Source organism: Urtica dioica, chromosome 7 (genome assembly GCF_054948205.1).
Source record: "Urtica dioica subsp. dioica isolate 48M chromosome 7, U.dioica_male_clone48M_v1_H2, whole genome shotgun sequence".
Classification (NCBI taxonomy): Eukaryota; Viridiplantae; Streptophyta; class Magnoliopsida; order Rosales; family Urticaceae; genus Urtica; species Urtica dioica.
In genome coordinates this window covers 43,416,789-43,430,074 of record NC_142762.1, presented here as the reverse complement: position 1 = coordinate 43,430,074, position 13,286 = coordinate 43,416,789, and the positions used below count along the sequence as shown (strand labels likewise).

At 33.5% G+C, this 13,286-nt stretch overlaps 1 protein-coding gene across 1 annotated transcript; it reads left to right on the top strand.

The window, feature by feature from the left end:
- The first annotated feature begins 3,266 nt into the window (after positions 1-3,266).
- Positions 3,267-5,899, top strand: LOC149391875 (uncharacterized). Its single transcript, XM_089618749.1, has 5 exons — positions 3,267-4,203; positions 4,295-4,347; positions 4,568-4,734; positions 4,827-4,975; positions 5,282-5,899. Exons 1-5 carry the CDS (start codon positions 3,423-3,425, stop codon positions 5,611-5,613), a joined length of 1,482 nt encoding a protein of 493 aa, XP_089474875.1. The 5' UTR covers positions 3,267-3,422; the 3' UTR covers positions 5,614-5,899.
- Positions 5,900-13,286: the final 7,387 nt, after the last annotated feature.

Sequence of the window (13,286 nt, the reverse complement as noted above, 5' to 3'; positions counted from 1 at the left end):
ATAATAACGTGGGTTAGTTTTATGAAGATGAATAAGAGAAAAAAAACAAAGAAAAATGATAAAGGGTAAAAAGATAATTGCACAAAAAGTTTAGTCATGATTTTAGATTAAATTAGATATATTAATTTTGGTCCTAAATTAGTGTGAAGGTCATAGTTTTAGAATAATCTTTTGTATATCATAATTTTGACTTTTATGATCCAACAAAACAATTAATTTAATTTTGTTGTTTTTGTGAAGAAAAAAAAAATGGGCCTTCTGACGATTATGGATGCCATATTCACATTCACTTTGTCGTATTCTATTTTGTTCCTTTACATTTACATAGACTATCACAATAAAAAATGGGCCTTTTTACAATTCATATGTATATCCACGTTGCCATATTCAGTTCCTTAATACATTTAGACAAGTAGTTGAATATACGCGCATGCTCGCGTTGGAAAGAGAGATAACACAATGAGAGAGAGAGATAGAGAGAGAGAGAGTGGAAAGAGCGTTGAGAGAGCGGAAAAAAAAACGCCACGTGTCGCCGCTTGACGAAACTACGTGGCGGACTCTGGATGAAAGTGAGAACAAAGGTTCTCTTTATTATCTATATTATAGGAAGAAAAAAAATCGCCACGTGTCGTCGCATGGCATAGTGGACTGTGGATGAAAGTGAGAATAAATGTTCTTTTTATTATCTATGTTATAGATATATAACAATTAAAAAAAAAAAGCATTTTTGAGCCTATTATTTTTCATTTTTTTAGGCGTTTTCATGGTATGGTCGCACATGTCGACCAAATCATATAATAATGTCTTTGATATACTAACGTTGATATAATCATTTCAAACATGCATTTTACTTTGATTTCTATATTCTTATTTAATTTAGTTGTCTGATCATGTTGAGTGGTGGTTATTGTGGCCATGAAAGTAGTGGTCTGTTAAGATTCGACACACAAATTTGACCGAAAATCAGAAAACGAGAAATTCGCGAAAAACAAAACAAAGCACACACGGATTTATAGTGATTCACTTTCAATGAAAAATCTACGTCCATTTTACCGCTGTAGATTCTCACTAAAATCCAAATCGAGAAAAAAAAGATGTTTACAACTCTCTTGCGTTTTACAAAAAGCATCGGCGCATAATTTATTTATAGTGAAGACACTAAGGTTAATTGACAGGTTTGGAATTTCCAAAATACCCCTGACTAATAAATTTTACAAGTCGATCTAAATCAGCGTCATAAAGTTTTCAATCGTCAATTTCATTATTTCGGTGCCGATTAGACTCCACGCCTCTAATATGATCAAAGTATAACGAGACAAGTCGATCTCAATGCAGCGGCGATGCAAGTGGCTCGCAACTACCACTCTACTCAAGATATTACGTATTTTACTTTTAAAATGAGTATCAAACTCCATTGGTAGTCTATGTCCTTGTCATTCCCGTGTATATCCGTGTGGCGTTTCATTACCACCCTGCTATAACAATGGCCTATCCGACAACAACAAAGCCACCTACAAAGTACTCTATTTTGTTTGCCTAAAAACAACTTCACACATTCTCGAATTTTGAGTTCTGACTTTATTTGTTTTATTTGTCATTTGTGTTGATGTAACCAAGTAAATAAGAAAATGCTATTTTTATTTTTATTATGTTGATGTAATAAATATAAAGTTGCATGTGGACTTGCATTTCTACTATATGTATATAGTAAACTCATTTTCGTACTTATTTGGTCTTGAATACCGTTCACTTTACTCCTCGGTGTTGGTTTACCTATGTGTGGTATACCGTTTACTTGTAAAATACGAGGGATAATGCGGTAATGGTAAGTTACAAGTCAATTATTGTTTTTTATGGTAGGGATTAAGAAAATGTAATGTTTTGTGAATAAATAAATAAATAAAAAGAATAAATAAACATATAGGAGCATGTGGCTAAGATTAGTTGTAATATGAATTTGGAGAAAATCACGAAAAAAATACTTAATGTTTTAAATTAGATATACTTTGTTACTCATTTTTTTTCGTCGACTGAAATACTTAATGTTACACTCCAATCCCACCGTTACTAACCACTTCAAGTCAACGACCCAAATTTAACAGTTATATTTTCTTTATATTTTTTAGAGCACTGCTATTTGTCACGACTCACGAATTTGGATGATCCACCCAGTGTTTGACAAGTGGACAATTTAAAACAATTTTTTAGTGTTTATCAGTTTGGATGAGGGAAAATCGTGAATCGTAATTCGTGTCAGAAATCATTTCCGTATTTTTTGATCACCTTATAATAAAAATTCTCTCTCTCATAAAAAAAACTCATATTTTTCACAAACCATACCAGTTATAGCAACAAAAAGGCAATTCCTTTTATTCATTAAAAGCATAACAATAATTGTCATTTTAAATTCATTCACAATCACATCTAAAAAAAAAATTATTGTACGCACTCACGCACAAACACAATAAACACACGCAAACGCAACACACAAACACAGGTACATTGTCCAACCATGTTCGTCTCCACGATTTTTTTGTACAACTCCACTCAGATAGACGATTTCCCATGCTAGTAACAGAACTGTCAAATTTTTGTTTTGTTTGGTTTTGATAAAATGACATAAATTTAGTAACATTTGTGTCAAAATCCCAATAATGAAAAATTGCAAACAAACATAATACACTAAGTCAGCCAACGATAAAGATAAAAACAAAATAGAAAAAAAAAGTTATCATACCAATATTACAAAATAATAAAAAAATATAGAATAGTAAAAATACAAATATGTCTAAAATAGTATAGTTATCAACTGCGGTTTACTTGAAGAAAGGGTTTTTAGTATAAAAAAAAACGTATTTTTTTTATATTTATGATATTTTATCTTTTAAAATTGAAGTATGTGTAATTTTCTCAAAGTAAATAGATTGAGTTTTCTTTTTATTAAAAAAAAAAGATTTTATAGCTAACCAACCACGTACAAACATAAATTTTGATAATTATTCAATATTTTATTAATTATACAAAATAATCATTAACAGAAATTAACAATGTATAAATATTCAAAATATAATAAAAATTAACTTTGTCACGTCAGATTCAATGTCTATGTTTGAAATATAGTTGAAATGTTAACTAAATAATAATGTTGTTTTAAATAACATATAATTCGTTATATTTTTATTTTTCAAAAGGAATAAGATGTGGGCCTAGGTTTGACATGACTAAATAAAATAAAATAAAATTAGAACTTCCTTTCAAACGAACAAAATTCAAAATGACCCCGAATTCCCTCCTTGAACACACTATTCCCACCACCCGCTAAACTAGGGTTTGTCCAAATTTCAGTCCAAGACCCACCAAATTTCAAACCTCAAACTCCCAAAAGACCAACGGGTTCACCATTCCAAACTCACCATCTCCAAATGCCTTGTCCGTCACTCCCTTGCTCATCCGAGACCACGAACCAAATTATGCCGCCAAAACCCTCCGGCGACCCGTTCGCCTCACTGCTCCGAGACTCCACCGACCGTTTCATCGCCGACCACCGCAATGCCGCCACAGAATTCTCTAGCTTCACCTCCATCTTCTCGCGCCTGATTCACAGCGTCCGCGATCCTCCGCTGGAGGTCGTATGGTTCTACTCCGCGGTGATCTTCCACGAGACGAAGCTCGCCGCGGCGCCGCGAGACCGCGTCGCCGCGGTCAAGGACCTGTTCCAGCTCGTCGTCTCGTGCTCGACCTCGAGCGGTCCGGTCAAGAGGATCGCCGTGCTCGCTCCGGTGGTCTACGAGCTCTTCGACCTGGCTCTCGAGAAGGAACAGAGAGAGGAGGTTCGGAGCTTGGTGGAGGGACTGGTTAGCTATATCAGCCTGTGTTGTACGGAATTTCGCGAAGAGGAAGATGATCAGAGGCTGAGCTCCTGTTTTTTGGATGTAGTTCGCGTGTGGATGGTTGATAGGTTTAGGATCGGAGACGAGTTAGCGGCGTTTCTTCCGATCGTCGGAGGTGACGTTCTGTCGGAGATGAAGAAGGAAGAGCCGTGCCGGCTCAGCCACTTGGCAGGAATTGTCATGTGCGAAGCTTTTCTGCTGAGGCTTTGCTTGAGGTTAGGGCTTGAGAGTCTGGGTCCGGAGGTGGAGAAGGATGTGCGGAACTGCGCAGCTCAGATGATTTCAGGCGGATTTCGGTGCCTCTCATTTTTCGGTGAGATGAATTGTGTCTTTTTATCCAAACACTGTTTTTGGATCTTAGAATGCTAATAGTTCTTGTTGACTTTTGGTTGTTTGTTCTACAGAGACTCTCCTACAGACGATGCTGGAGCCGGTTTTGCCTGTATCGAACTTGCTGGTCAGTGTGCTTTAATTTACAGCTATTTTGACTCTTTTTTCATTTGGCTCATGAATGAAGGTAATTTTGAGAGTTGTTTAATTCAGATTAGTATATCCTTCTTTGGTAAAAAATGCATTGTATTTCCATGGGACGATAACACGAGAGAAGTTATCCGATGATATATGTTAAACGGTGCCAACAATTTATACTCCGAGCTTAGTTTTGTCTTCTTGTGCAGAAATCTAAAGATGAATGTTTCTTACGCGAAGTTCTGTACGATTCCGTGATAATGGCGGATTATTCTTGTTTCAAGTCTCAACAAGAAACAGTGTTACCAAGTGACCGCTTGAAAAATATCGCTGTTGCGTGGCTACTCATTGTTGACGATGCCATATGTTTTACAAGGTACATAAAAGAGAAGACGATTTTTCATTTTTCACCCGGTTCTTTCGTCACATGATTTTAGGATTGTTACCTAATAAAAAAGTTGGTGACAGGAAATATGGTGACCAGAGCAAAGTCGTTACGTGTACCAGAGTCTTCTCCGAATCTTGCCTGACTTCTCACCTGATCAAGTGGATTACCAATCAAAATGGTATGCAAGGAAAAATTGCACCAAATGTTTCAACTCCTACGGCACTGATTCGTAAGTTTTCTCTGTTAAACATGTTGGTATCGTGCACTGAGTATTTATTTACTTGTGATAATTATGAAAAGATAGCCTGTTTTTCTGTGGGGTACTAAACAAAGGGAAGTGGAGAAAATACTAGAACACGTTTACCCTCTGGGAAATGTAGCACCATTCACTGCACTATCTTGAACTGTAGTTACTTTGCATTATGGACAAAGTTCGGCTGACTAGAGATGAGTTGTCCTATTTCGCGATATCGTCCGGTACGTCATTTTTGAGCGGGTATAAAAAATCTAATCACCAACAAAATATCGTCCTCAGAGTGGATTATACTTGTGGAAGACCAAGGGGTGAGAGTATGTGATTCTGAAATCTCCAAGATTCGCGCCAAGGGAGTTACTTGCAGCTCAAGATTTGTCTGTGCCCTTCCGGTATCTCAACCAGACAACGGCGATCTCGACATGGTCGATCTAGAGGAGGACACTCCGAGAATCGAAGGGCAGAGAAAACGCAAAGGAACAATGTTCGGGAGTGAATCACAGGTTAAGTCTGTCAAGTTTCAAGCTCACGATGGTTCTGCGGGGCTGAGCTGTGCGAGCGAGATGGGAAACCCAGTTTCCGATAGGGATATGATTGATAATATGCAGCAATGAGATCCACCACTTATTGATCCATGAAATTTTACACGTAATTAACCACGACGCTTATTCTGTCGTGTTTCGTTGTTTCATATTGCTTATAAGTGACTGAAACTTATGGGAGAGTAGTGAACTATTTAGCCATATACAATTATACATGCATTTTCATGACCTGTGGATGATGTCAAACTCCTTATACGACAGACATTGATCAATGTCGTTTTGTATATGCCATGTGCTGAACTCTTGGTAGACACTTAGGTCTTATGTCAGCGTTTTCCATGTAATGATTTCTCACTAACATTTGACTGTGAAATGCCTCAACTACTCTGTAAATGTTCTATATTTTTTTTAATGTTGGTAATAGTTTGTTTTATGTCTTTGAGTTAAATGAATAATATAGTGCAGAGCTAACTGTTAGAAAAATGGACTCTGCACATTTTTGCCTTAGTTAAAGTTTTTAGGTATTTGAATATAAATGTGATTTTGTTAGTTTTGGCTATTTTAAAAGATATTTGTGTATGAAATTAACAATAGTAAGGATTACTTTTTATTTTGTTTTTAAGAAATACAAGTGAATATAAGGGCTGTTATATCACAAAAAGAACAAATGAGGGTTTTCTGTGTCATAAAGTTAAAAACAGAAGGTTTTATGACATAATGTAAAACATAGGGTATTATTCCGTAATTTGGTTTAAACTGAGGGTTTTAATTATATTTCCCCTTAAATAAATAAGGGCGTTGTAGATTTGTAGCAAAAACTTAACTATAAAATTGGGATGTAGTCAACGTTTACAAACGTTTAGAAAAATAGTAAATGACAATTATATTTGACTTAAATATCCTCATTAAACATGGCTACAATTAACAAAAAAAAATATAAATTATTTAAAAAATCGAAAAATTAATGACAATGAGCCTATTTTTGAAGCTCTGTTCGCTAAAAATTCATGTAGGATTTTGAATTACTCAATTTCGAGTTCATATGAAAAAAAAAAAAAAAAAAAATTGAAGTTGGAAGAAGAAAAAAAAACTACATGGGAGAGTGTGTGTGACGACTGTAGCAAAAATAAAAATGATTTTTCCTAACTTTTTAAACGTTGGTTATATCCCAAACGTTAAGTTTATAATGGCTTAGTTACTTACCTATTTCAATAAATAAAATACATTACTCAAGTTCTTAATATTCGTGCAGAGCTGACGGTTTGAAAGTGGGCTGATCTCAATATGTTTGGGCTGTCAAAGTAAAGTTACAATTATAAATGGAAACAGCCCATCATCTGCTTATCTATATAGCCATGAATGTGTTCAGACTTCAAACTTCAGAGTTTTGAAGATAATCTCAGTCAGTACTGCGAAAATTTTGAATAAAACCGGTCCCATTTTCCACTGGCCTAGCTGGATGGTGCTCACGTGGCGTACCTGAAGAAGTGGTTGCGTTGTTCAAGTAAAGACTCAGAAGCAAATAAATACGAATGTAAAATAAATAACACTTTTTTGAGTTTTGAGTCTTTGACACATGTTAGGGACGCTAAGAGCGTTAGGGCTTTCCCAACCACATTCATAAGCTTGCCATGTTTCTTGCCCATTTTCCAGCCATATGAAAAGGGCAATCCAATAAATAAATTTGGTCATCTATACAGTGGTGATGCACAAAAGGACACTCCAATAATATCGCCTACATCAATGTTTGTATTATTCCAATGAAATAAAACTTAAATAAACAAATGAAAGAAAACAATGTGTATTCACACATGTACACAAGTACATACATTTGTGTAGACGTAGGTACTTGCAGAAAAATGGGACCATGTAACCACATGGCACTCCTTTTGCTCATGAATTATCTTGTGAATCAATTAATTTTTTTAGTCGCTAAGATTATTTTATTAATTTTGGGAAATGTACGATTCATAACCGAGTTGATACAAAATTATTAACATTTTAGTGCACTATTGTTATTTAATGTAATCAGCTACAAAAATATTTATTATTGTTAGAAATTTGGGTGTTTTAATGATATTAAAGAGTATTTAATATCATTGTATTTATTGATTTGTGAAAAATATTTAAGTGAGTTCCATTCGTCGAATCTGAATTGTTTTGATTGATTCTTATTCTTTGTTCTGATAGGTATAAGATCGGTTATTTATTTGCTCCAAAATCCGAGTTAAGATGAATGAGAAATTGATGCTTAAAATGTGTTGAAAAATATCATTAATTCTGAAACAGTTTTGTGCATGAGCTGAATGTTATTAATAGCTTTCATGGTATTAAATCTGGATGTTTTTATCAGCCTTCTTGGATTTAAAGATAGATGTTTTTAACATCTTTCAACACACTTTTATGGCATTAAAATGCTATTATGATGCAATGGTTTTGGGTCCAAAACCGTTATGATGTTGAGTCTATAAAAGGCTGGAGCATGTTCTCATTTGAAATTACTGAAAAAGAAGCTTAACCATGGGCTGAAAGGCTGATGAGAAAACACACACACGAATAGCTCTTTTCTTGAGTTTTTTTTTTTTTTTTTTCAATTCTCTCGGTGTTAGTGGTAGTTTTCTGGCATACATTCAAGTTCGCCGGAGTTGTACACGGTGATGCTTTATTCATCTCGTACGCCGTTGTATCTTTGGAGGTGGTTGCTCATGTTATCCAGCACCCGGTGGAATAGCAATAATGCTTTAAGAAAATTGTTGAACAAGCCTCGACGTGTTTTCCATTTTCCTTCCTATCGTTTTCTTGGTGATATCCGGTTTAGTTGTTTTATTTTATTTATGTTGTTCTCTTGTCTACATATTTATAAATTACTTTCGTTGTTTATTTATTTAAAATAATAATGTTGCAATTTGTCTATTTTTTCCCCGCCTATATTATTAGCAACATGAAAGCGTTATTTTTGTTTCAGACAAATTGCATTGCAAAAGTATTTCAAGTCGGTTTGTTTATTTTTCGGTGTTGAAATATTCATGAGAAATTAATATTTTTTACGTGTTATTTTGTAGACATGGTGACTACATTTTTTGTTGATATGAGGGCGCCCTTGGATTTGACTTGTGTTATTTTGAGAAATTAATCTGTTGAGTTATTTTTGGGTAACAATGTGTTGTTGGCTACGGCTGGAAATAGACCCGAGGTTCTTATTCCACGTGGTTCGCCATGAGGCTCGATATGGGCTGAAATCACATGAGTTAATTTTGTTTTGTTTTTACCATGACGGTCTCGTGGGGTTCTTGGCCATAGGTTCGAACCTCGAAGAGTTGGAATATGAGCTAATGACCCTTAAGAACAATAATTAAAATTCTGACTTCGTGTGTTGGAATTTTTTGTTGACAAGTCTTTAATGACATGTTAAACGCTATTTTGTGGAGTGTTGGATTTAATGAGACTCATAACACAATTTAAATGCCCATACGCTATTTTTGTATATGTCTTCTTGTGTATGGAATGACTATTTTAGATGTGTGTGTTGGTGTATTTTGTATAGTTCAAAATGTTAGGAATATTGCCCACTGAAGATAACAAAATAAACATGAATGATTATTGAATTCGATAAGAAGTTTACTTCATTAGCATTTATGATTAGTGAGTTGTATTCTAAAGAGAATCAATAACAACTGTCATCCATGGCCTCCGTATTGAACTGAATTACATGATGGGCATCTAAGTTCGGACGGTAAGCTAAACGTGATCGATGATTGATACGTGCCTGGATAGCTGTATCTAAAATCATATATGTGAAACACAAGTTAAGGTTGATCACTTGGTGAGAGCATTCTACACTTTTGGTAAGTGTACGGCCTGGACAGACTTTGGTTGCTAATGTGTCGTTTAAGTACCGTTACGATACACTAATCAGGGTCGCTATGATGGTCACGGTGAGATTTAATCTAAATCTTGAAGTGATCACGGACTTCTAGGTTATATTACTGGGTTCTCTGACTCATTATATGGAATCCAGCCTTCCTGAAATAAGGTCAATGTTCACTCACCTAAGGGTTGATTATAGAAATTGATTGTGCACACTTTTGTAGTAAGTACGTATGAAAGAATCTTCTGCTAAGGAAGCAACATAATAATTGACATTTCTCGATACGAGTTGAACCTGGAGGATTGAGATCATGTACTGACTATATCAGTGGTTGCTCTTACGATGAGTAAAATATAATTATAGTAATAAGAAGAGTGCAGTCTTGGATTATTTTGTGGAGTATCCCCAAGATTAACGAATCAATTATATTAGAGAAATGATTGTTTCGTCTATTTAATCGGATTTGTAGGAGCTTATGTTGCTAAGTTCATAGTCTCCGATTCGGCTCTGATAAAGATGAGTAAGAACTCTTTTGTAATAATGAATATTTATTATTATTATTTATTACAATCTCACAGCTGTAAAAGGTATTAGCAACATTCATTCAGAAATTACTCTATTTTCTGAATTAAACCATTTATTGTGGAAATAATTATTTATTGTTGGATCAAGTAAATAATTAATTAAATTTTAAATTGTGCCTATTGCAGACTGTAAAATTTAAAAATTTATAGGCCCAGTAACAATAGTTGGACGCCTACTTTAGGGTTTGAATACTCAATATTCGCTCTTTAATTAGTTGCTAAATTTGTGAAAAATAAATCAGGTAACTAAATAAATAAGAGAGAGAATAATAATGGTTGAGATATTCTCTCTCTATTAAATAAGGAAATAAGATATTCCCATTTATTCTCTCTCATGAATATATTTATAATATCTAGGAGAATAATAATGGTAGATATATTCTCTCCATTAAATAATAAAATAAAATATTGTCCTCATTATTCTCAAATATCTAGATTCCTTAAATATATTAGAAAAATAAGGAAATATAATATCCTAAATTCTGATATGATAGATGAGAGAAAAAGTAGGAATATGTAGCAAAGATCCAACGGTTGATGCTTAACTATAATAAATGAAAGAATATAGGAGAATAAAATATCTCTAAAAGCTTCCTAGAATATCTCGATTCTACCACTATAAATAGAGGTCAATGAGAACACAAAAAAATAAAAGAAAAGAAGTCAAAAAATTTGCCCAGCATCACTAGGTGTGGCCAAATTTTCTTCTCTCTCCCTCTCCCTCGGAATTCGTAATTCCATTCCCATAAACACGACACGACCTGAATCTCTAAATTAGAGTCGTTGTGAGATAACGAGTGTGCCCACACTTTCTTCTTATTCCATCTGGAGATTACATTTCGGAAGATTACGATATCTTCGTAGAGATCCAAAACGACAAAGAGTCTTATCATCGTTCCCGAAGTGAAAATTGGAGCTAAAGCTTGAACATCGAGTTATTGGAGCTCAGAACGGGATCTTGAAGGAGTCAGTAGCAAATTGCCAAACAAGAATGTAATTTGAAAACTCGTCTTATAATCGGTTACTTGAATCGCTCTCTAGTTTATTCTATTCAAATCTACAAATCTAGATATTGTTTCTATAGTCATATAAATAATTAGCCTGCTAGCGTAGTTATTTATTTTCCGCACGACTATAGGGATGTTTAATTCCCAATACTATTACCTTGATAAACACAATGATTTTTTTTATAGAATCTAAATGCTTCGTTCTTTGAGCATGTATTTCCTTATAAGTCTTAGAAATATGAACTGAGCTCCTCTTATTTAAGTATTGAGGTTATTGAGAAGATAACTCAAGAAATTGATGAAGAGCCCGAAGAAGAGATAAAGTCAGAATGACTTCAACGACACGATTAAGTATTGGTAGAAATGTCATTAAGTTATGAATTTCTAACCTATGTACTAGAGAGTTCATGTTAAGAGTCCGCGAACTCTTTTGAGAGTCATATATGGACTTACACCATAAGAACTGAAAGAGATTCTATCACACTTGGAACTTGATATTCTTAGTGATATCCAGTGTAGTTGGTTTTATACGTATTTATACATTAGTTTCGTTGTTTATTTATTTAAAATAATAATGTTACAATTTGTCTATTATTAACAACATGGTTCACAATTATTTTAAAAGTAATAACACGTGGCACTCGAGAGAGTGATGGTCATGAAATTGAAGATCATGAGATGTAAAGAAGTACTCAATCATATTTTTCAACAAATCAGAATTCAAGCCTTTTTCCTTCATTACCTACCTTGTAAATTAGCTTACATGTCTATTTCAAGACCTTTTCCAAAATTTATTGAATTTATTTATTTATTTATTTTTTTTTTGTGGTTGTGGTTTCTATCTGAATGAAGATCGTTCTTTTGAATTTGATACTTGCGCTTTAGGTAGATGGGTCATCCTATAATTACATGGATTTTTCTTTTATTTATTTTTATCACCGACACGCTTATTTTTCTTGTTGCTTGAAACACCCCTTTGTTTAAGGGCATATATATTAATATATATATATATATATAATAATAATAATAAAATAAATTCTATCAAAGTAGAAATGATAAATAAATATATAACCAAATGAAACCCTCGTAAATGTGTTTGGTTTAGAGCCCTTTATAAAAAAAAAGTAAATGAGTTTGGTTTTGTTAGATTGTTTACATTTATCCTCATAAAAAATGGCAGTTGGAGAATTTATACATATTAGCTAATTCAACGTACGTTCTTAAAGATCGAATATATATTTAGTACCTAAAGAAAAAGGTGATATACTTAGTAGTTACTAGTAGTGAGTGCTAGTGAAAATGTTTTCGAGTGAAAAATAAAATAAAATACCTTTGTTCTGAAAACCCAAAATGAATTAATAAAATAAATAAAATAATACGAGTATATTTAGGGCTTAAAAGTCCCAGTTTTCGTTTATGAACAAGAAGCGAAATGAAAAAGACAAAAAAAAATAAAAAATAAAATTACAACTGTGTCCATTTATTTATTTCAGGTTAGACCTACCTTTTGGTAATTTTGAAGCTCGTGCGTACCTTAGTTTCAGATAGTGTCGGTTATGATATCCTTCAAACTTTCAGTAGGAAATACACAACTGTTGACAGGTTTTAATTATCAAGGAATTGTAGATCTCAAAATAATATTTTTTTTCTATTTCAAAAATAATTCTTAGTCTATTCCCACATTTATTAGCTTTAAATCCTTGAAAATCGATATCATACATGTATACCGTAGAGTAGAGTGTTCTTTTTTAGCTTATTTTTCTTTTTAATTATTATTTGTTTTTGATAATATTTCTCAATTTAAATTAATACATATTTACATAGAAATATAAAATAATTCGCATGTGTCCTAGTACTATTCCTTTCTTTGACTTTTCAATTCGTCACAAGGAGCAACATTAAAGCATGAAATGTGGGGTGTCAATTATATGGGACCCCGCGAATATATTTCTTTTTGACCGAGTTATATGTTTGGAAATTACGAGCCGTAAACTATATATTAGTGATGAAATTATAATGATGAAATGTACGACATAGGAGCTACTTTTTTTTTTTTTTTTTTGCTTTGATCTGTCCTCATGAAGTTCATATTCTTGAGATATATGACCGCTACGACGGCCAATAATGAGATACTCATAATTAATATATCTAAAAGAAAAACACTAATATAAAATTTTGTTTCATTCTATTGGCTGTTCAGAATGACTCGATATATCTAAAATTTGGACTAAAACTCCAGGACATTATTGAGTTTTGAAAAGTGTCATTTAGACCGTGACTGCCTAT